A 25,682-nucleotide genomic window follows, 5' to 3' on the forward strand; every position below is an offset into this window, starting at 1 on the left:
CCAGGGCTACACAGAGAGCTCACCTGAGTAAATAACGCACGTATCCAGTCCGTGGAGTGGAATTGTGAAGCAAGCAATGACACCGTGCAGGTCCTACTTACTGGCTACTGGAAGCGAGTACACAGGAGGACACTGGCTCCACTTGGAGATTGTAGAATCTTGCGATTATGTTAGGTGTCGCCCAGCCTGCAGCTCTACAGATGTTAGCGAGGCGCCATGCACTAGAGCCCAGGATGAAGCCACACTCCTGGTGGAGTGTGCCTTCACCCCTAGGGGGCATGGCAGGCCTTGAACCTGGTATGCCAAAACAATAACGTCCACTATCCAGTGAGACAATCTCTGCTTGGAGAGAGCCTTTCCCTTCTTCTGCCCTCTATAACAGACAAAGAGCTGGTCTGAGGTCCTGAAACACTGTGTTCTGCCTACGTAAGTGCGAAGGGCATGTAATGGACAGAGAAGTGCCAAGGCCAGGTATAAATAGTACTACTGCGAGGTCCCAAGAGGGCATGAGTAGGGGGCGAGGAGGATTTAACCTCCTCGCCTCTCCAAGGAACCTGACGACCAGGTTATGCTGTCCTAGCGTTTTTGACTCCACAAGGTCGTGGTGTGCCGAGATCGCAACCACATAAACCTTAAGGGTGGAAGGAGACAGCCTTCATTCCAACCCTTCTTGGACAGGGTTTATGCAGGAATCATAGAGATAAATTTACTACCTTTTACTACCTTTTTTACTACCTCCAGAATATTTTTTACTACCAACACGACATCAAGCAGCAGCCCTTTTTTGGGGGGTGTGGGAGGGGTATGCAAAGCACCACTTACTACTTACTATAAGGTATAAGTGTGACACTGTCACACACATCATACATATTAGGTACACTAATGTTTAATTGTGATCATTAAAAAAAAAAAAACATAATTGACAATGACAATATTAGTGTCGAGTTGAGTTTCAGTTGTCCTTATCTTAACCCTAGCCCTCGAGTTATCCTAACCATAACGTTAGCCCTTAGCCCTAATAAGGTGAAGAAAAACCTTGGCACTTTTTAAAAACAAATGACACTTAACAACAATAAACATTAAAAAAAAAATATATAATAAAGTGTGTCACATCACACACACTTACCCACAAACACACATTCTCACACACGCAGACTTAAGCAGTGAAATTACTATCCCAAAACAGCAATTTATTTCATCACATCTCTAAATGTGCTTCAAATATTGCACTGGTTTGCTGCTGAGATGGTGCGACGACAGCTAACCTTAAGTTGGCATGATTTGCCGTGATCTGTGTAGTGCTGCTAGCATCGCAAAACAACAAAATAGGGAGCTGCTCCCCCCTCACCCTCACCCGTTAAATATTTTCAATTAGGGATGCACCGATACCACTTTTTGCAGAACGAGAACGAGACCGATACCAATACTTTCATTTGTGGTACTCGCCGATATCGATACCGTAACCGATCCCTGAATTTTCACTGCATTTGTAATTTTTAAATGTATTAGTAGATAAACCAAAAGAATATAAATCATATTAGTTGGCTTAATTTGTTCATCAAATATATATTTCCTTTAGATATTTTCATGCTTAATTAATCCTTCTAAAAAGCATGCTTCTGTTTATGTCACTGTTCATTCTATTACTCTATCATATTTTATCTTGCATTTAATAGCACAGCACATATTTAGAGCTGCTCCAGCAGGGCTCAGCGCTGAGATTGGGTCAGTGGTACAAATGTTTAGACACCAGTGAAATACCAGTTATTTAATCCAATTTTGATACTACAACAAAATCTACCAGCCCAATAAAAGTAAGCAGTCAGTAACAAAATAAGAAAAAATAATCGAATTACAAATAGGACAAATAAATACAATAGAACAAAGAAAAGCTACAAATGAAATAAACAGTGTTTTTAGAGTTTTTCGGGTAGATTGGTACATACATTTGAATACAGTAATCAAATGTCAAAAAATTGCATATTCATTATTGTATAAATTAAATATAGATGGATATTTTTGTAAAGTTGAAAAGGGTAGACCATTTAGTCAAGAGCAGTGAGTAATTTATTTGTCCTTTGTTTGATTAACATTAAAACACAGTAGCAGGTATATTAAAGTGCTTCCCCTTTAAGACCGAACGCACATTTGAACATGGCTACGTTCACATGAGATATAACCAACTTTGTTTACTAGGATACTCGCCAAGACGGGCGTTTTTACATAATTTTGTGACGTGAAAGACAATTTTCAGTATTCGAGCGCTGAGGCGATGGTTTGCGGCGCGCGCTTTGGATGTTTGCGTTCATGGAACTTCTTGACCTGCACACGTCCAGTAATAATGTAGGGAACCATTTGTTATACATAAATCAGGTAACAGGTCATGTTTTACTTTACTTACATATACGATTTAGTTTTCATTCAAATAACACGTGCTGAGTGAACGATCAGGAGCATTCAACAGAAGTGTGCGCGTGCGCTCTCTCTCTCTCGTCAGTTAACGTAAATAATAAGCTAGATGACTCGTTTTAATCTTCTTTGCCATTGACATCCGACTGAACTACAAACTTTCCACTGATGTCTGTTTGAAGGGATGTGCTCGAGCTCGACCAGCTCGCGCGTCTGTGCCGCTGCGCGCTCAATCCACTGCTCGCGCACCACAGCTAATGTTACTATATTGCGTTTAATATTCCACTAATAAGACACATTTACGTCATAGACAGCCTTATTTTTTGATGGAAACTCATATTGAGGTGGTGATGAAAAATTTACTACCAAGTCAAATTGCATTTATTACCTTTTACTACCTTTAAAGGGCCTTAATTTTGGTAGATTCTTTTTACTACCTTTTACTACCGCGCGGAAACCCTGTTGGAGGAAGGAGAGCACAGACCCGATCGGGCATTTTCTGGGATCTTCTCAGTGAGAAGAACACCAGGTGATGAAGAGGTTCCACTTCAGAGCGTAGGCATGTCTCGTGGACAAGGCTCTAGCTGAAGTGATGGTAGCCACCACCTGTGATGGTAGGGTACTCAAACCTTCCGCGTCCCGTCCAGAACCCACACATGCAGGTTCCACAGATCGAGACGTGGGTGCCAGAGGGTGCCCCATCTCTGAGAAATGAGGTCCTTCCTCATAGGGATTGGCCAGGGAGGGGCTGTCACGAGGAGCACTAGTTCGGAGAACCAAGCCCGGCTGGGCCAATGAGGCGCAACCAAAAGGACCTGTTCCTCGTCCTCCCTGATCTTGCACAAGATCTGTGCGAGAAGGCTCACTGGGGGAAACGCATATTTGCAGAGGCCCCCCGTCACCTTCGTCGCCCTTAGAGCGTGGTAGTTGGCGGCACACAGCTCTTGCATGAGCCCTGGATCAGCCCTGCCCTCGTGCATGTCTCTGAGCACCGGTGGCTGATATACTTGCAGGATGGCCATAGCATGCAAAGAGGAGGCTTTGGCTACGAGAGTGGACGAAAACCTACATGCCTTGGAGCGGTGCTTTGAGTCGCTGCGCCTGGTGGAGGCGCTCTGGGGACACAATTGCACAATTCCACAGAACGCTCCACCTTGGGGACCCCATTGTACCCTTTGGCTGCGGCCTCATCGAGGGCAGAGAAGGCGGAAGAGGTCGCTGAGCGGTCGCGAGAAGTCAAAGAGACTTCCACAATCTCATGACCTCTTCATGCACTTCCGGGAAGAAAGAAATTGGGGCAGGTGCAGACGGGCGTCAGCACACGCCGCCCACAAAAACCAATCATCAAGCCTTGAGTGCTCGGGACATGGCGGAGTGTTCCACTCAAGCCCTATGCTCGCGGCTGCCCGGGAAAGCATGGCAGTCAGTTCCGGATCAGACTTGGGCAATGCTGGCACCCCCGAAGGAGGCAGCACAGCTGAGTCTTCATCCCCAGATGACTCAAGCCCACCTTGTGATGCGGAAATAGACATGACGTCATCCGCTGGGGCACCGAATGAAATGCTGGGCCTGCCACAAGACTGGGCAGCGACCTCATCCGGCAACCTCACGAGTTGCAATGTGCTAGAGGGGGGTGTGGCCCGAGGAAGATTTGTCAGGTTGTTCCACACCGTCACCCTCAAATCACTCTGGCCACTAGCCAAAGTATCCCTTCTCGCGGAGGCAATAGATTGGGGTGTGGCTGAGGGGACTCTACTCTATGGAGGTCATCGAGTCTCGATCACAACATTGCACTGGTCATGTTCCCGCAATGGGAACATCCCGCATCCACAAATGCTGCCAGAGCGTGATTTAAGCCCAAACACGCCAGGCAGCGTTCGTGCCCATTAGCGGAATCAATCCGTCTACCACACCCAGAAATACATGGGCGAGACATCTTTAACCCTCTGGGGTCGGCGGTATCGCCGGCGATACCAGCTCACTTTTTTTCTTATAAGTGCAAAAGAGACTCAAAATACTCTGCTGATTTTGATCTTACATATAATGTGTTATACATCATTCGATCATGTTAATCCTGTTATACTCCTGTTATACTCACAATAAAAACAAAGTGTTGTGCTTTTTGTCAAATAAAGAAAAATAAACATGATGCGCGTTTTACCTTCTCTCTATCAGTGAAGTATATTCTGAAACACGTCTGAAAAATGAACTGCAACTCAGTAAATACTTGTCACAGAGACACGAGAGATTTCTCTTTATGAAGCTGAAATTCTCTTCTTTTAAATGAAGTAATTTATATAAAAAACAACTATTCTCAGACTCAGTTTATGTAATCTGTATGAAAAAAGAAAGATGTCAGTCTTTTTCCTTTCACTTAATTAGAGCGTATGACGTGATAATGTGACCTCGCCCACTGAGAGCGTGCGCTTTTCAAACGCAAATGTTGAGACAAGCCATGAAAATGCCCACATCAGCTGGATAAAACATCCAATTTTAATAAGAATATTGTACTTTACCTCGTCTTGCTGCGCTGTGAGGAATAATACTATCATAATAATCCTGGAAAAGTTACCTCAGAAGTGCTGATAGTTTAATTTCGAGGAGCACGGATTCAGCTGATGTAGTAAGTAATTTATTCTTAAGTGCTTTGTTCTAATCGCGTTATTGAATAGTGTCTGTAAACTGCACGCGTGCGCACTGTGCCGTTCATTCACTCTCGCTCCTACATTATTTTACATGAACACATCCAAACTATATTTCTATAGCCTACTGAGATCTGTTCTAATCGCGATAAAGAATAGTATCTGTAAAACCAAAAAGACTTAAAAAAAGAATTGGGTGTCTGTGTGTGAATGAACGAACGCACAGATGCGCACTGTTACAGACGAAATATAAAAGACAATATTTTGTTGACTAGCTTTGGATAGATTATAACGTTTTTACTATAAAATAGACATCAAATAAGCTTTTGTTAGACAGTTTCTGCTCATATGTTACATATTTAGTGTGTTTTGTCAAAAATAAATGAATCAACTGTTATAGTGTTTGTTCCAATGCAAGCTATATCAGAATAATGAATCCTTAACTTTGAAATATGTATGATAAAATGTATTGGCCTACTTTAAAAAAATAATACTTTATATGGAAAAATAATTTTCTTTTCAAGATGTTTCCAACTCTAACTTTGAACCAATTCTATAGAATGGCCCATATAACCTATTTGACCAGGATTTGTTTCCAGGTATGACTAAAAATGTGCTTTTGACTTTCATTTATATTTAGATTATATATATATATATATATATAGTCCTTGCATTCTTTCTTGTGTGATACACCTGAATGAAAGGCTCATTATTATCCGGGTCTTTGTCTTCTCAGGTGAGAACCACCTAATTATACATGAGGGGGTTGGGCCGTTTACGCCCATATTGCCTTTCCAAACAAAAAATTTTTTTTTCACAATTTAAAACAATCTATTGTTTTATGTGAATGAGTAGGCAGGATGATTTTCAGATCATTTTGAAGCAAAAACTCTAGGCGACAACATCCATTAGTAAAAAGTCTTGTGGACAGATATTTAGTATGTGTTTTGTGGCCTTATTTCAGAAACTTTAATTTTTAGTTTTTTCAATAACCATGCATAAACAATATTATCTCAAAAATACAAACATGTACATACATGTTGCTCACTTATTATGGTAGCCCTGTTTGTGCTAAATAGAGTGTAATTTCACCTGTGCCATATTAATATGTTTATAAGCAACTGAAAAAAGCACAAATGTCAGGGCATGTCAAAACATCTCAAGGACCCCAAAAACACCTTACACCCCAGAGGGTTAAAAAGATGCACCACGTGCAGCTCTTTTAGAGAGGAAAAAAAACCTCAACAGCAGTGCTGAAGCGCCCAGGGAGAAAACACACACTGTTGGCAGATCACTGCACAGACCAGCAGCAGGAATGAGATGTCGCTGGAACACGCCGTAATACGCAGTAACACGCCGTAATACGCAGTAACACCAACACCGCTGAACAGTTGCTCGTCTCGTCTTTCGAACTCGTAGACAGCTTTGCAGTGGAGAGAAGTGAAGTAACACTCGGCTCCGAAGCAGAAACATAATGCAAGATTGCACGCGCAGCTCCTTATATACCCACGAGGTGGGGCGGAGTTGCGCTATGCAAATTCCCCAGACCCATGGCACTGTTTTGCCATTGGCTCGTTTTGTAGAACTCAAAGGTGATAGGCTTCTAAGTGAAACCCCCATTTCTTCAGTCACTAACATAACTCGTAGTGACTGACTGAAAGGGAACATAAACGATCACTTCTGTACATGTCAGCTTTCAGTGAAAATCAATATATGAAACCATCTGTGGCACTCATTTAATTAGTATCACATATGCTATGCTCATGTAATTAAAGTAACACAAACCGGAACAAAATGCATGCAAAACAGCAGAAAGCTTCAGATGTACAGGTAGCTGGATGAGACCACCTGAAACGGAGACACACAGCTATTTTCAGGCCACTTATCCAACAATAAATGTTGCCATTTCAGTTGCTATTAATTATCACTAATGTGGCCTCAAAAAAGGCAATGTGTCTGATCCAAAAAATAAAAATCTAAGCAGCAGGAATTGGCTGAGCATGGCCCTTGGTGTGGAGAAAGAAAAAAAATTTACTTGGCATGTTGCTGGGTTGCTATTCAAGCAGCTTTCTTTTCCCACCATGTTCCCATAATTCTTGGCAGCCTGTGTAATCCCACCGCAGTGAGCAATTAGTCAGAATGACGTTCACCTTCCAAACCTTTTCCCCCTGGCTAAGAGGGACATTCACCTTCTTAGATATCTATGGCAGGCGGGCCTGAAACCAGACTATTTCTGGGGCTATTGCTTTATCTACAAAACTTTTTGTATATGCCTGGTTACAGCTGCAATGCAGCAGGACACATACAGAATTAAACAGAGCTCTTATGCACACAGCTATATCCGAGACCCAAACCAACGCCATTGTTTGAGGATGCGTTTGTCCACCTCTTTCATCCAGCTATGTATCCTAATGTTCACCTGCTGCACCCAGCATTATGAAAGATTGAAGAATCCTCCTACATTGTACTTGAAAATGAGTGACCCTTGTTTTGAACTTGCCTTGTATTTATGGAAGCACCATTCACTCCTCCGAATGCATTAGGTTCCCGAAGAGATGGATAGAGTATTTGAATAATGTGTTCTATTATTACACAATTCCTTAAACAGAGGATGAAATAGATGTTTTTTTTTTTTTTTTTAGAAAATGTCCTAATGCTGTTCATTTTTCCTTTTATTTTTCAAAAAAAAAAAAAAAAAAAAATGCACATATACACCAAGATGATCTTCAACATTAAATTTACTCTATTTACTGACTGGTCCTGGTCTTATTGTACATGATCGGTGCATGTTACTCCTAAAAAAAATAATCTGAAACAAATTGTTTTTTTCTGCTGATGTCACTTAGGCCAAGTAGGCTATTGGTGAGTCAGGTTTACCACTAGCCAAATTACTGTTAAGCCATTACTTTAGCATTTATCAAAAAATATCTAAATGCATAACCTGTGTCACTTAGAAATATGTTGCATCACCAAAGTAAAGTGGGTAGGGCTACATTGTCTAATCAATAAAAATGTAAATAAATAAATAAAATATTTACTGACATTTATTATTACTATTATTATAGTAGTAGTAGTAGTAGTAGTAGTAGTAAATTATTTTTTGAAAATGAAAATAAAAATAATATATATATATAGATTCAATTATCATAAACGATTAAGTTTAGAACTTCTTTAGTAAGAAGAATATATCAAATTGGATATGAAAATTGACATTGTGTTCTAAATAAATAATAATTAAAAAACTGACTAGCATTCAGACGACTTTAAGAGTCAACATCCTGTGTCCAAAAAGTCAACAGGAGAGGAGGGGAGGCAGATGAGTGGGAGATAGAATGCATTGACTCGTCCTGCAGAAAGTGTTACGGTGTACCCCTTCACAACATTACCACACAAATAAAAGGCTTTGATACCTGCCAGACAGATATAGACTCAAATCTGAAAGCAGCCAGCCTAGAAAATACAAATGCATCAAATGTGATTAATAGGATTATGAATCAAAGCAAACACTTGAGCACAATGAAAACTCATTAACCATTTGAAACAAACTGGGTGTGTTGCACATTTTGCATGCTAAGCAGACTGATCCGGCTCGGAATACATTCTGCCATTAACTTATAACGGTGACCACTGAGTATTTGCACACCCTCTCAAACATACACATACACACACTCTAGTCTATGCTTCATTCAGGGCTCTAAGACATTTTATTGTGGTGCTAAAGTGATGCATTTAGATGCATTAGAGCACCTATTATGGATCAGAAGCCTTTTTAATGTATCTATGTTAGGAGGTGACATCTTGCAGCACGGACATTTAAGTGCTTTAAAGGGACAGAGACCCTCATGGCATTCCAAGCCTCTTCTTTCTTCTGCGGAACACAAAAGGTATTGTGGTAAACAATTTCAGTTCCAATTAACTTTCATTGTATGGACAAAAAATACAATGGAAGTCAACGAGAACTGAACCTGTTTGTCACAAACATTTTTCAAAATATCTTTTATATTCCACAGAAGAAAGAAAGTCATACAGATTTCGAACGACTTGAGAGTGAGTAAATTATAACAGAGTTTTCATTATGGGTGAACTATCCCTTTAAGAATACGTCTTGTGCACATATAAATGAGACTTTGAAGAAACAACCTATGTTGTCAAAACAAGCACCTCATTAGATGTGGCTTGGTTTCGACCGACCTCATTCCGGCAGCTGTTTTAATATTCATAACAATGTCTAAATTAAGAATGCACTGAAAAAATATATCTGAAAAACATTTCTCTCTGCAGAATGCAGACATGACCGTGATGCAGGGTTTGCGGTTACTGCTGCCGCAGACCTGAAAGCACAGGTTGCCTTGTGCAGGGGCTTGATAAACTGCCCACGCTACAAGAAGGAAAGGACTGATTAAATCAGGGCTCAGCCTTCACCGCTAACCGCAAATTAAAGCCGGCGTGCTGATGGAAAGGTCAATTTTACACTGCACCAAGAGCCCTTCACGTCAGAATAAGGAAGTGTGCATGGGCGGCACTGAGTTTGGTAATTTGCCATTAGTGAGAAGGAGGTGAGCGGTTTATTGTAATCCTCCATTTTAAAAGCTGCAGTGACAGATATTCATCAGCCAGACCGACTCCAATAGGACGACAGTGGACTGATCTCTATTGGTCTTCCTCTACTCTAAAGTCTATTTTACTGTAGACCCTCTAGTTATCACACATTCACACTAATGTGTGCTACCAGTCTGCTGGTAGGGAGATTAACATTGAAAGAGACCATCGAGAGCGCCAGCAGCTTGCTAGCTCTCTATTACAAATTTCAAAGCTTAAGCTGTTTGTGTGCGTTTGCATCTCTTTCTTGCTGTCTGGGTGTGTGTATGTGTGTGTGCTCTTCTACATGAAAAGGGAGCATATTTACCACAGCAATAATCTATACAAAGAACAAATTGTATCTGCTAGGCTAAAATATACTGAACAATTATTTTCTATTTTACTTTTTTTTTTTTCAAACTAAAAAGCGCTCAAGTGCATGCTGGCAACATTTTCCCGTTATTCATTTGATATAAAAGAGAAGCGTGAAATAAATCAAAAAGCAGCTGAATTAAACCCTGTGAGAGTGTTGTGTCTCTCGCTCAGCCAGAAACTTCATTTCCTATTGTGTAGATTGCGTAACCAATGGATACCACTGATGTATAACTTCTATGAGAAGAATCATACAATAAGTATAATGCTACTTGACAAACACACACACACATATATATGAAGGATCATGTGACACTGAAGACTAGAGTAATGGCTGATGAAAGTTCAGCTTTGGATCAAATAAATAAATAATATTTTAAAGTAGATTAAAATAGAAAGCCATTCTTTTAAAATGCAGTAATATTTCACAATATTACTGTTTTTTCTGTATGTTTTCTGTATGTTTGATCAAATAAATGCAGGCTTGATGAGCATAAGAGACTTCTTTCAAAAACTTTAAAAATAGTAATGTTTCCAAACTTTTGACCGGTACTATGTGTATGTGTGTGTGTATATTAAACCCTGTATATTTGTACACAGAAGCTCTGACTTAGAATACAATTTTGTGTTATATTACACAGCAACTTGTCTTTAGATAATCATATTTCAAATGTTACAAAAATAGCTTTCTTCCACCTCAGTAGTGGTTCTCAACGGGGGCGTTCAGAGAACAACGGGGGGCGTTAGACGCAAGAGTCTTGAAAGGGGGGCGTTCAGGTGTTAATGGGGGGCGTTCACGAGTAACGGAAATGTGTGTTCATTTACTGTGATTCATTTTAAGCATTTAGTAATTTATTTGTAATAAACACTTTAAGTGGGCTATTAAAAAAGTGTTAGGACCATATATGTTAAATTATGTTGTAAAACATATGCGTAGATTGTGATGTCATATTGTGTGTGCGCGCACGTCTATGGTGCGCGTGAAAGAAAACGTCAGCAGCGCTCAAATAAAAAAAAGAAAATCATTCGTCCGCGGCCGTTCTAGCCTACTCCTGACCGCAAGTCCACCGTCAGTATACTAGCAGGTTTTTTGTGTTCATTTCTATTGCATTACGATTGAAAGCAGTATCAATAATGTCAAAAATATAATGTGCAGTCAAGTTCGGGTGTGAATGCTGTTTAAATGAGTGTTCTCACCGACACGCTTGTTGTGATTCTTCTTCCAGTTTAATGTACATGTAGCCTAAGCTATGTATCGTTACTTTTGCAACGACTATATTATTTTTCCAGTTATAGACCAGCGCTCTGACTAGAATCCAGCGCTGGCTAGAATCTGCATTCACGCGCTCAAACATGTGTTTCGCGCTGACAACAATCCAGCGCTGGCTAGAGTCACGCAGCGGAGGAATGGAAAGTTGACATGCCATTAAAAAGTATTGACTTAAGTATTGAAACACTTCTATTTTTTCAAATATTTTCAATAAATCATGTTCCCATTTACTCCGGCGACGAATTTCAAAATTAAACTAAATTCTATTTATAAGGTAAAACTTTAAATTTTTTAGGCATTAACTAATTCCAATGCCTAATGCCAAAATGTTTTCTTTGTTCACCAAGTAATTTACTGGTCAGGCATTATTGTTAACTCAATTTGAAAATGACAATTTGATGGATAATTTTTATATTATATTAATATTTAAATATATTCTGCAATCACATTTTGGTAATGTAGGCTATTCATTCCGCCATCACATCTGAGAGCGAAACGCTGCTTGGGTAACGTTAGTTTCAAGATATAAAAACAATTAATAATACAATAATAATTGAATTGTTCGTGTGTTTATTCTTGTTAGAAGATTTTTCTTTTTACTGATTATGAAAACAAATTAATCACGACAAACCAAATTAATTGTAATTGTATTAATTATACCTGATACCAAGGTATTTTAGGCCTACAATTTTAACATAATTTTTCATGAAAAATCATGATTGTATATTTATTTTTAAGTAAGGTTAATGTAAGCAGCTTCTTGCAATACTCTCCTAAATGCTAATAAAACCTACGTGCAAAAATTACCGCTTTAATGACTGTCCTTTATTTTTCAGTGCATTTGTTTTATAATATATGGCTATTTATGTCATGGGATTAATATAATATAACTATTATTATGTAGTAGTGTAATGTAGACAAACACAACTAAAAGAGGTTTGAATTTTTCTTTGTTTAATTTGCACACTGAATATGGGTTGGAGCTTTTAATTTTGAACTCTCAAAGTGCACCAGATTGATGCATTTAACATTAAAATGCACACATTTTTCTTACGGGGGGCTTGCCCCCCGAACCCCCCTAGAAGGCCCGAGGTTCACCCACCACAGATTTACCAAAAATCCTGAGAAACACTGCTATTGCTATTCAATGCAGTTTATAGCTTGTTTTTTTGGATTAATCGCTGTGGAGTATAGTTCGATTGTATTAATAAATTACAATTTTGTACTTATTTCATCTGTTACTCGTTCCTGCTCGCTCATTAGTTTGGGGGTGGGGGGCGGTCGGGGACCTGGATATTGGATAGGGGGCGCTGGCCCAAAAAAGGTTGAGAACCACTGCTGTAATGCATGGACTACTAGGTGGTTGTCCTGTATCCTCAATAAACAAACTACAATTAGTCCAAAATGCAGTAGCTGGAGTTCTTACCAGGTCAAGAAAATATGATAATTTTAACCCCAATTTTGTCATCTCTTCACTGGTTACCTATTACGTTCTGTATCGATTGCAAATTATTACCTAAGCCCCTAAATGTTTTGGCTCCTTTGTATTTAACTGATCTTCTATCACCCTACATTCCATCATGCTCTTTAAGGTCACAAAACTCTGGACTTTTGGTATTACATCCCTAAATAACTAGAGAGTATGTCAGCTCCAGTTTGGATCCAGCCTCTTACAAAGATTTCAGATAACCCAACACCTGAAGAGATGACGCCAACCCTTGCGAGGGCTTCAGAAGACTCAACATGCACCACAGCCAAATTTTCTATATTTTGTAATCATTATGATCACAACTTGTAATAATTGCTTTAATGAGATCATTGTTTCTGTCTAAATTAATACATGGTATTAGCTAACTGCATGATTTGAATTATCTTAGAACTGTACATTTTTGACAAATGAACATTCCTTTGACACAGTAGATAACACTAACACAAAACAGATAACACTAAATTGCAATGTAGAAACATGCATTTCTCTGTAAAGCTGCTTTGAAACTATTTGTATTGTGAAAAGAGCTCTACACATTAATGTGAATTGAATTAAATATATAATATATAATTTTTATTTTTCATTTGGCTGATGCTATTTTGCAAAGCACAATACAGTGTTTTGCTCAAGGGTTAAGTGTTGAAAGACTGATTCCAGTACTTAATTAACTATAATTCACCCTATTTTGGAGTCCTCCTGATTGAAAATTTGGTTTGGACTCTTAGAGGTTATTTTCATCAACTATATAATGATATGCCATTTTAGTCAGAAAAAAGTTGACTCCAATTAATAAATGCAATATGATGGAAACATACTGATTAAATTTATAAGACATTTTTGTACAAAAGACAAAAACTGTGTAAAATTAATAAATACAAACATTTAACACGGTTCACATAATTTCCCTGGAAAAGGATCCCCATCCCCCACACACACTCCCCCCCCCCCCCAAAAAAAAAGAAAAAGAAAAGAAAAATCCAACAAACATTGACATAGTAAAAACATTATGCAATAAATCATTAGGGAACCTTAAAAATCATACATTATTCATTTGCTTTTTGTAATTTACCATAATTTCTTTTTTTATGAAATAACGATGGCCAAACAGTAACAAAATCACTAGTTTTCAGAGCTGTGCGGGTGTCGAATTGTATTTCAGCCAACACATTTCAGAATAATTTCTGTCTAATCAAATATCATGTGTATGTTCCATTTCTAACCCACAAAATATGATCCCACTGTAATTTCTCATCTGTGTTTATAAAGTGACATAGTTTATGTTCCCATAACTAGATATTTGAGGACAGGCAGGGTTTTAGGTTTTAGTAGAACAGGTCTGTCTGGGCCCCCAAAACGTCTTTTTGTCTGACCACTGAAGTGGAGAGAAGAAAAGATGGTGGTCTGAAGGGACCAGACAGGAGAAGGTGTGAAAAAAAGAGAGGAGTGTAGGAGGCTACTGAGAGCCTCAACCCATTTCTGTCAATGCAGTTTAAGAAAGCCTGAGAGAAAATATTCAGCTCACTCAAATATCTTACAGACAGGTCACACCACAGCAGCATAAAAATTAAGTGGCACCCATGTGAGCAGAACAAGGGCCCTGTTTGGCTTCATATTTCGCAGTTCAATACAAGTAAGAATGTTCTCACACTTTGCTTACAGAAAGGTGCTAAGCATGTCTGTTCTGCTGCAACAAGAGCTCAATTGAATCGACTCCACTGATGTTTAAAAACTAAGTTTAAAAATACTATTTGCAGTCTGACTAGTGCAGTCCAATTCTAGTCAAATCTCTCCTATGCCTAATCTCTCTTATGAGTCAGTTCTTCTCAGTGAATACATCACAGCCAGTGTGGTCAGACTTTCAAAAGATTCAGTCTTATGAGTGTTTCTATTTAGTGAATCAAAATCATATAACACGAATGTAGTCCAATTGCAAAACAAATTACTCTAATGAATCAGTTCTTGTCAGTGAATCAAAACCATACAGCACGACTGGTAGACCAATTACAGAACAAATGACTATTTTATAAGCCAGCTCTTCTCTGTGAATCAAAATCAGTGTAATCCAATTACAAAACCAATTACTATAATGAATCGGTTCTTGTCAGTGAATCAAAACCATATAGCACAACCAGTAATCCAATTACAGAAAGTGAATCCTACGAGTCATTCTTTCTATAGTTCTTTTCAGTGAATGAAAAGTGGGACCAGTGTAGTCAAATCCTGAGCTGACTGTTATCCTTAACTAATCTAGAGTACTGTTTGTTCAAATAGCAACTTTTTTCAATTGTTTTTTTTTCTTATAAGTACTAAAAAAAATGTTAATGGGACCATTATAGAAATGGGATTGTTTCACATCCCTAGCACACATACACATGTCTGTATTTTCACTCAAGTGTGCAGATCTGAAGCAACCTGTCCATTGGTGCTTAAAGGAACATGGCACACACACATTTGGCTCAGTTCCTAAGGGATGTTAACCTGACTCCGCCAGATGGATTTGCTCCGCATATCCATCTGGAAACCTTCCGTTGAAGTAGTTTTGGTAAGGGGCGAAAATACTGGTTAGCTGATTGGCCTATGTTGGTGATAGACGGGCCAAATCAACCAATCAGATCAACGAAGCATATGACGTACTAACAGAGCGTATCTTTTCCTCTGAGAAAAGCCTCCAGAGCAGTGTTTTGCTCTTCTTTCAGTGAAGAAATACTCTGTAATTCCGATAAAACTTGCTCGATAGCCACGCTGATGCTAGTTTCATCCGCTGAAGCCGACATGTTCTTTAGACTGAACTGACGCGCTTCTCGTTGCGTCACACCTCAACCCGCCTCAAAGCCAACGCTGATTGGACGTTCGTTTGGTGAACTGCTCCCAAAATTTATTTAACGGAAAGTATCCAGACTGATCTGCGAGTGAAACCTTGAAAGCTCGCGAGATCAGGATGGTCTCACGAGGCTAAAGGGATGTAGGTGTAGACAATTGATGGCTCCTCAGCCATTTCTTCATAAACTCTGCTATCTTCACTTAACCTCCACCTTGCTGAGTCAATGTCAAAAGCTGTCAGTGTCACCCTGTATTATTTCAAACCATGAAAGTGGTTTCATCTGAAACGACAGTTTAGGCCAGTATTCACAGAACCGAATGGGCAAAATAATTGATTGTACCGCTGCTGACGTTTATAAGCCGCAGAGGGATCTCTGGATTTTTCCGGAGTCACAGAATAAAAGGTGCTTCAAATGATTATCATAAGAACATGTTAGCTGTCTCCAACTTTGCGTAAGAAGACAATGGAATAAATAGAGACTAAAAAAAAGGCCTCTAGATCCTCTCGTTTCTCTGTAGTCGACAGTCAAAATAATTATGTTCTTATTAGGAGGGTGGATGTCAGTCACAGGTCAGTCTTTAATTTGCAAGCCAAATCCATTTTCTGACAAAAACATGCTGTTGGAGAAACATGGATTTTGTTTCTGATTAGGCACCTGCACTATTTACTCGCTTCTAAGAAAATATGATTACAGGAATACATTGGCATTGCACATTTCAATTATAGTCCAAAAACATGACGTACAGCCAATGTCTCTCAGTTAAGACACTGCTTTTTTAAGGAACTGTTTTCTCAACAAACCATACAAGGTTTATTTCAGATAATCACCTGCACAGTGTAAAGGTAGGGTAGGCAATTTCGAGGCTTCCCATACGGAAATGTAATATATGTATATATATATATATGAAATATCAATATGAATTAATATGCTCATATAAAGTATGTGAAACCTATCTGAAAAAGGAACAAATCCATATATTGACAAACATATCCCATATAAATATGATTATGTATGTATAATAAATGTAATATATATATGTTTGTTTGTGTGTGTGTGTGTGTGTATAATACATATTTTGACCATGTCCATATTAAATCATTTAATATTCAGACCACTTCTATTATTGATTGCTATCAAGATGTTTCAGCCAGTATGAAAAAAAGTGTTTATAAAAAAAATGTGCCTACCAAACCTTTAAGCACGTTTCCCACACCTGCACACAGATCGAAACAATGAAAGGACTCTTACCTTCCCCACGTACTGGTCTTCCGGCCCTATGTGCTCTTCCAAAACGAAGAATTGATTCCAGATCCAGCCTCGTTTGGGACGATGGTGCGAGTCCTTGTCGCCGTCGGGCAGTTTGGTCTGGTTGTGGGTGAACGTGGGGCTGGGTAGAGAAGGGGTCCCATAGCTCCTCTGGAGCACACATAGGCACAGCAGCAGAGGGGACAGACAGGCAGGACTGCTGGCTGCTCTCATGTTAAAGAGTCGCAACGTTTGAACTCCCGCTCTCGCTCACCCAGACAGAGGTCTCTCTCACGGTGGGCGGCTCTAGACGCCGATCGGACCAGTTCGCAGGACGGCCATGGTTTAAAATCCTGTTGTAGCAGAGACCCAGCGGGCAGCACTCACATCGTGGGCCAAGAGCAAGACGTGTTGATTCGTTGGGGAGTCGCCGTCAACTGGAGACTCACTGGAGGCAATGGCAGATTTCCACAAAACATCTGTGTGAAGGAAAGAGGACAAACTGTACTTTGATGGAGGGAGAAATGAAACACAGCCAGCGATTACATTTTAATTCCACAAAAATTTCAGATTAACTGTTGCCTGTGAAGACCTAAGATATTAAATTTGGCCTAAAAGCACATATTGCGATCTTGCTGCCTTTCAATGAAACATCTAATACATTTTTGATGGAACAGCTGTTCCCGTATAACAGCAGAGATCATGACTGCTGGTGCACGGGACGTGTAATGAAAGCTCCAGCGTGGCGAGTTTATTCAAACGGCTGAACGGCATTTCGAGGATCAATGGTTTGCAATGCATGTCCATGGATACCTAAAAAAAAAAAAAAAGATAGCTCTCATCTCTTCTGCCTCCCTGACAATTCGGATTCAACACTTGTTGAAGAGAAACTGTGCTCTTCATTCCTTGACGACGGCATGAGGGTTATTGACATAAGTGAGTGAAAGTGCTTTAGGGTTAGACTTTTTCGAAACGAATGGAAATTGCGATGTCGCTAAGATGCTAAAAAAAGCAAAGAACAAATAAACAAATGACAATAGAAACGCTGCAAGGGGGGGGGGGGGGGGGTGGGGGGTATTTCCTGTCAACTTAGCTACATCTGAACATTTCATTTCCAAGCCGTGTTTAAAATAGTCACAGTAATGCTGAAGCCTTGTCCCAGGGGTCTAACATATGACCGGAATAAATATTTCATGGTGCAACACAAACTGACAGTGAGATATCTGAGAAACTCCCATTTGTTTGTGAGGAAACATGTCAGCATGACATGTGAATATAACTTGAATCTCTCAAAAAAACTTTTTTTTGCAGACATTTTACAGAAATTGTATTTGATATTGCCCAGATTCAGCATTTTAGGATGTGTATTTATTATGTGAATTAATTTTCCCACATAGGGCAATAATTCAGTAGACAAGTGGTCAGAATTGATGAATGAATCTAAGACACTGCGATATGAGTCTGAATGAATTTCATTAAAAGTGCTTGTTGTTATAGCTATTATCTCAATGAAAGACTCACTGATATATAAAATGATGAACATGCTGAGAGAATCGTTGAGAGACCACCAACACTGGCAGAACTAACAGAAATAATTATTATTCTCTAGAAGTTTTAGTCATAACAGCTTGACTAAGAGAATAAAAAAAAACAGTTTGGTTATGTTAGGTTTAACAGCCCATTAGCATGTTCTTCAAGACTAGAGTTTGAGAAATTACAGGTCAACACATCAGTTTCTTTCAAAAGCAACTGCTATAAACCATACTGTTGGGGTAACTGTATATTTAATTAGCAAATGAATAAGAAGAAAAGGCTCATTGTAAAGTTTTTTAGTGTCCTAAATTCACTAACCGGACCACTCAGTAGGAGAATAAGTGCCACCATTCTGTCACTGGTAATATTTTTCATGCACTGTGAGTAAAAAAAATAAATCACAAGGTTTTATAGAATCCTCTTTTTAAGTTCAAAAGATAACTTTATATTCTCTGTTTCCTTAGAAAAGCATCAGTGTAATGGTGCTTTTGAACCCCGAAACCTCTGTACTACTCAGAAGAGCAAACATCAGTTATTGTTAAGAACAGGCTTTTACCGCCTAAACTTGAATAATGTTTATTTTGTAGCATACAGAGTCATTCAGGTACAAGGCCGCATTCTTATAACAGTTGAATAAACAAGGAGTTAATACGGAGTAAGTTTAGACACACTATTGCCAATTACTTCATCCATTTTTGCTCTGCAAATGAAAATAGATCCCAACGAACAGCGCCAAACAATCAATTGTTGCGAGTGTCCGAGCAACACAGCAGTGATGTTTCATTCCTAAAAGAATCGATTAAATGGATTACTGTTTTTGAAAAAAAACAGTTAACAGTCCGTTAGCGAATGATTTAGTGATGCTCTCATAAAGACAGGGGCTGTGTCCGAAATGTTAGGTACTTATTTCTAGCCATCCGGGTACTTTTTTGCCTACTCTTTGATGAGTACTGTGAATTCAGACATTGTACTCGTCACATACTGATTTTCACCTACTATATAGGGAAGTAGCCTATGCGATTTTGGATGCAGTACAAGGCACTTGTTAGTTTATAAATGAATCAGTGTTTTTGAACAAATCAATTGAGTGAATGATTTAAAGACTAACTTATTTAATTCCTGAATGAATCAGTGTTTTTGAACAAATCGGTTAGAGAATGTTTCAATGACTCACTCATAAAGACAGGGGCTGCGTCCAAAATCACATACTCTAGATACTTATTTTGAATAAGTAATTTCATGGCCGCCAAACAATTTCTATATAGTATGAAAGTGTGTAGTATGAATAAAATCTGGAGCTGTCATTTATCGTGTGACCTACCAGCGTCAGTTGTGTCACGTCACCGCCATTCACAAATCCTCTCGCATGGCCTCATGGGATAGTACAGTGTCCGTCGTATGCACACTTCAGAATCTCGCCGGAAGAAGTAGGTCATCTGGGTACTTTTGCCAACTCTTTTATGAGTACTGTGAATTCAGACATACTTCTTTTGTCACATACTTGGGGCCCTATGAAATCTGTTGAATTTTTTTTCTCAAATTCCATTGTTTCCTTTTTTTTCTGGATTCCGTTTTTTTTGTTTTTTTTTTTACTTATAGTGACCCTCAGAGCGGCTCTGAAGATGAAGTTTATGCATTCATGTCCTCATATAGAGGCGGCTGAAAACACAGCGAGCGTCACGCGTGCTTCTGTGTGTGTGTGTGTGTGTGTGTGTGTGTGTGTGTGTGATGAAACCGCACATCTGCACCATTCATTCAAACAGACCCAAAGAACATGCAGGATTCATATTTAAATAGTCTTTTTGCTGTTTAATATTCAGACACTCTATATCGCAATTTGATTTAAGTGTACTGACTTGCTTTTTATTTATCCATCAAAATTGACAAATTCGGTAAAATTCCACATTATACTGTACAGTAATTCAGTTTTTATGACTGGATTCCGCGATTCTGGCTGCGTTTTCTGCATTGCGGAAATCATAGGGCCCTACATACTGTTTTTCCACCTAGGATGCAGCCAGACACTTGTTTGCTTATGAATGAATCAATGTTTTTGAATAAATCCATTGGGTGGATGATTCAAAGTCAGTGAGACAAGTGAGTAAAACACAGTGACGTATCACCACCTACTGGTGTAATGATGTAACTTCAAAAAGAATAATTCGAAAATCCCCACCAACAGACTATTAGTCAAATTCGAGGACTAGAATCATTAAAGATTCTAAACAATGTTCAGAGATGACAGAGAGGTTCTCAGGAAGATTAGTTTAGTAGATAATAGATGTCTGTACTGTATATACACAAACAAACTCATATGAAGAACAGTCTCCGACTTGCATTTTGAACTATAAATGATTGTGATGTAGCCTGCCTTCGTCATACTCATATTCTAGTCAGAATGTGAGTCTGATACTGCTCCATAGGGCTTTGATTATGAGGCGTGTCTTAACCGAACCAGGAAAAAAAAAACTCTACACTCAATTGGATAGACCTACAACCAATGAGAGCAACGCAGTAAGTTAACTACTTTGCATAGCACAGTTGTCAACTACAGAACTCAAATGCACACACGCTGGAAGAAGTAAAATAACGAGTGTTGCTTCTTTTACTTGGTCCTCCATGAGTGCGACCAAAGGAGAAACCACAACGACCACAGAGTTTTCATTGCGTCCCATCTTCTTAGTGACCATCGGAGCCAGCTGATAAATTAAACTTTTGCCGAATCCCGTAGGAAGGACGGCAAACACATCTTTCCGATCGACAAATGCCTTGATCGCAGTTCTCTGTTCGTCTATTAAAATGAATGCGCTGTCGATTTCTTTTACAACAGACGCAATAGCGGAATCTATACATCTCAGTTCTCCAGCGGCAGTCATCTCTGAGGGAAACCAGTTAAGCGCTCTTTGATAACGTGATGATTACATCCCTGCAGATCATCTGTCCATCATCGTATAAAGCCCGCCCAGGCAATTTGATTGCCCCGAAATTTTTTTGACTGATCATAATTACTCCTCAATGGAGCGAGTCCAGACCGAACTTCCTGACCAAAAAATGCTTGATGCAACTCTGGACACCAGTCTGATAATAATTACCAGACAATTGGCCTCAGGCCACTGGACAGAGTGTTTGTCATATAGGAATGGATCGTATTTTGAGATTTTTTCACAAGGAATCTCAGAATTTTTGACACATTGTAACTCAATTAATGGGGGCATGAGTGGATAAATGTTGGATTGGACACTACTGTCTCAAAACGGAACATAAAAAAACAGTCCCAGTTTCATCAATGTATGCTAATTACACACAAATTAAATTCTAATTATGTAAATTAGTTTATCTATTTTGCATTCCATATTAAAAAAAAGTTTCCATGTGATCCAGATGTGCTTTTAAAAAACAAACATCTTTTAAAAGGAAATATGGCGATTGCTTTTTACTGGCTAAACATGAAAGAAAACGAGCAAAAAAAACTTTCATCGCAAAGAATAAAAGCATAAGCCCGAGTCTAGTTTTGAAGGGAAATGAATATGCTAGCTTCTCATTCAGAATAATGTCCATCTGCTCAATCAGAAGCGCAATTTATTTACTGAGTCTTGCTGAAGATTTTTCAAGAGGAGGAGGGAGGGCAAAGCCTTTACTCGCTCTTTCAAGCTTATTGTGTTGCCTTGAAAAGAAATTGCTTTTTGAGTGCATTTTGACTAATACTGGGTGACAGCTCCCTTTCCTTTCATGATGTTCCAGTGGTTTATGTTAAAACAGATGGTTGTAAAAGTTCTCAGGTGCTTAACCCACATCCTTCCAATTTGTCATGCAAGCTGCATCTATCTGTAATATTGATGTCTAGACCAAGACATAGACCAATGTGACCATTTTATATAATGATCAATTTCAATTTAAGCCTTATTAAAAAGTGTTTTTTCATTTGTATTTTTGGACTCATGCAGTAGTGTGAATTTGATTAAAAGAATCAATTCATTAGTTAAGTGAATTAAGCTGAGATTCATAGGAACAACTGTCAAAACACAAAGGTTAAATAATGAACTTTCTTAGCAAGAAAAAAATGTGTTACACATGTGAACAAAACACTGCTCCAGCAACACCTAAAAGCACAGTAGGCCAGGAGGCACCGATAACACGCATGCCCTTGTTCTGCACTTCAAAAGCAAAGGGGTCTCGAGTGATTCACGCAGGTTTCTTGAGGTCTTCAAAACAAATTTGTAATACTGATTAGAATCCAGTACAGCTAATTAGGATTCTAATTGGAATGGAGTGAGGCTCGGATGGAACAGTGGCTGAGAGGCGTCTTCTCACAATGACATTTTTCCATGTTTGTTCCTGTCGGCTCTCTACCCCACTCATTGCTTGAATTAATCTATTTATACATGCAAATTAAAAGAAACGTCACTGATGGAATTTGAATCTAGCAGTCATTCTGTATTGTGAGATAGTGCTAAACGAATATTTTCCGGGTTCAGTGCAAGTTAAGCTCAACTGACAGCACTTACTACAAAAATTAGTTTAGACTTGCCCCTCCTTTTCTTTAAAAGAAGAAAAAATCTGGGTCACAATAAGGCGTTTACAGTGGAAGTGAATGGGGCCAATAGGCAAATATTAAAACCCCCTTTATTTCAATAGTATAGCCAATATACTACATATTATTTTAGTGTGATGTTCACATACTAACCTTTGGTGTGTAAAGTTATATCCAATTTTACAACTACGTTGGTTGCACTGACAACATAACACCTAAAACCCTAAAATTACCATAAAAATCATGAGAAAAATTTTGCAGCTTAATAATACACAAGCTTAAGCGTGTTTATAAAAGTTTCACGTGTCTCATTCTGCTTTTAAACTGGTCCCATTCACCTCCGTTGTAAGTGCCTCACAGTAAGAGTTTTTTTTTTTTTTTGTAAAATCAAAATTATGCTAATTGAGCTTAACTTGTACTAAACCCAGAGTATTCCTTCCATGTTGAAGTCGGCTCATGCATCATAGAGAACCTTCGAGACATGAAGCAGTAAAATTTCCCCAGTGTAGTTGATTTAGCCCACTTTATTCAATTTAATATTTTTTCTCTCTACTTCTTATGTCTTATTCACTTCTCAGCAATAAATTGCAGTTCTTTATATAGAACTGAAGTGGTTTCGTAACCTGAAAGCTCTCCCTGCCGTCTGCACTAAATCCAGAGGCATGAGGAAAAGGTGATGATGAGACTGATTGCCAGCTACAGGATTAGTAATATCGGGGGAGGGACTCCAGGGATCCATTGATGTGTATTTGTCACCTTGGCATGTCCACTGCATGGAGGCATTGGTTGAAGCATGCCACTTCCCCCTTGCATCAGGCTGGTCTAATCACATAGTCATTGTCTGACAACCCTCAATGTCTGATTGTTAGGCACCCACAATTTACTCTGAATGCTTTTCTAAGAACAATAAAGAATGCACTTCTGTATACAGCACACTCATTAAAAAAATATAACAATTAAGCAATGTGGAGTTTTGAAGTCCACTGCAACCATTTCTTTATCATCATAGCTGTGATTAGCAGTAAATAAAAAAATAAAAAAATTAAAAGAATACATTAAATATATGTAGAAAGAAAGCTTGCCGTCCATTTTCACGAAGCAATCAAGAAGCACTAGAGAATCAGACACAAGGACTTCCAACAGCTTCACTTGCTGTGCTTTGTTCACTGGAAAGTGAGACAGAGCTCTGAAGAATTACATGCAGCCACGATAAAGTACTGGAGTAATGAAAGAGGCACAGATCAATTGACAGACACTGCTTTCCTTCCCTCGTCCCGCTGCTCCGTTTCGTCTATGACCACGTGTACACTAGAACAACTCCCAGACTTTCTCTGAATGCCTCCTCACCAGAAGCCAGGCAAACAGAGGCAGCCAGCTTCAATCAGCAGATGAGTAAAGAAAAGCACACAGAGTGCCTCTTACCTTCTCAGTCTTTCCTTAAAAGATGACAAGGCTTTGGAATATGGAGGAGCGCTCCTGATGTTCCACCACATTTTTTAAATCACACAGAGAGTATGTGTGCAGCAACACAATCCAGTCCAGAACAGATCCGCTAGAGCTCCCAAATCTGCCAGCCTGCTGCAGCTCAGGAGGCGCGCTCTGATTGGCCGGTTACACGCGCTGTCATATCCACACACACACACACACACACACACGGGGAAACTCAGCTCTGCTTTTTTTCCCCTCTCACATTTCCTATCCGTTCGCTCGCTCTCTCCCTTACTCTTGCTTTACATATCTGACTCTACCTCCCTCACTTTATCTTCTAGTCTCTCTCTCTCTCCCCCTCCATTCGCAGCAAGGAGAGGCACACATGTTCTCAGTGGTGAGCAGTGCAGGCATTGTTTGGTTTAAGGCAATAATGTGGCTCCAGAAGGAAACCTAATTAATAATATAGGGAGCGTGGGGAAAGCAAGAGGGATGTGAAGCGTGTGTATGCTGAGCCCCTCAAGACCGAAGGCCATTTTTTTTTCCAGGAGGAAGCTCTGTCAGCTCATAACATAACAGAGGGCATCAGGAACAGGGCAGTAGCTCTGTGGAAAGGTAAAATAAAATGTGATAAAACAAAGGCCTTGAGGGAGAAGGAGCTTTATGTACCGCAACTCCGAGTCATCAAACTCTCAGCTTGCTCTCGGAGGCTATCCATCATTTACCTCCAGGTTCCCCCCTTTCCTTTCAGGCTCTACACCAGCACAGGTTGATGATTTATCTTTTCGACTCCATTTATTTATTTACATTCTCTCCACCCTTTTTTCATCTCTGCTGGTGTCCTTGCAGGTGGGCTTGAGGATGGCTTATGTGTAAAATGAAGATGCAGAAAGATATCAAATGCTGTCAATATATGTATATTTTGATTGCAATTTTAAAGTATACTTAATTGTGCATAGATATAAAATAATATAATGTTAGAAGGGGTTTTCTTTTTCTTTTTTTTAAACTATCATATCACTAATTAATCATGGCATATCTAAAGCTAACATAATTATAAAACAATTAAAGACCAGGTGTCCCAAGTTTATGCTATGATAAACACAGATTTGACAGATTTTTTTTTTTTTTTTTTTTTTTTTTTTTTTTAAGGCTTGTTGCTTAGGAAACAAATCTGTTGAGCTAGTGACTTGTGTAAGTGTTATGGGGTTAAAATGAAACAACAACAAAAAACATCACATCAGCTGACTAACTATTAGACATACTGATGGTGTTTGTGAAGATATGCATAAGACAGCAAAATAGGAGTTTGGATATTGAAAAGACCAGATCATTGCTCAGCAAATTGTGGGGAAAAAACAGA

General features: G+C 39.1%; 1 protein-coding gene across 1 annotated transcript in view; it reads right to left on the minus strand.

Annotated features, from left to right (window-relative positions):
• Positions 1-24,482, minus strand: part of LOC130078384 (cadherin-18-like) — an 84,314-nt gene extending 59,832 nt beyond the window's left edge. The window contains exons 1-2 of the mRNA XM_056243871.1: positions 24,314-24,482; positions 16,831-17,306 (exon numbers count right to left, since the gene is read on the minus strand). Coding sequence (XP_056099846.1) covers positions 16,831-17,061 — 231 coding nt within the window. The 5' untranslated portion in view covers positions 17,062-17,306; positions 24,314-24,482. The remainder of the gene's footprint in view (positions 1-16,830; positions 17,307-24,313) is intronic.
• Positions 24,483-25,682: the final 1,200 nt, after the last annotated feature.

This window comes from Rhinichthys klamathensis, unplaced genomic scaffold (assembly GCF_029890125.1).
Source record: "Rhinichthys klamathensis goyatoka isolate OS25496 unplaced genomic scaffold, OSU_Roscu_1.1 h1tg000858l_1, whole genome shotgun sequence".
Taxonomy (NCBI): Eukaryota; Metazoa; Chordata; class Actinopteri; order Cypriniformes; family Leuciscidae; genus Rhinichthys; species Rhinichthys klamathensis.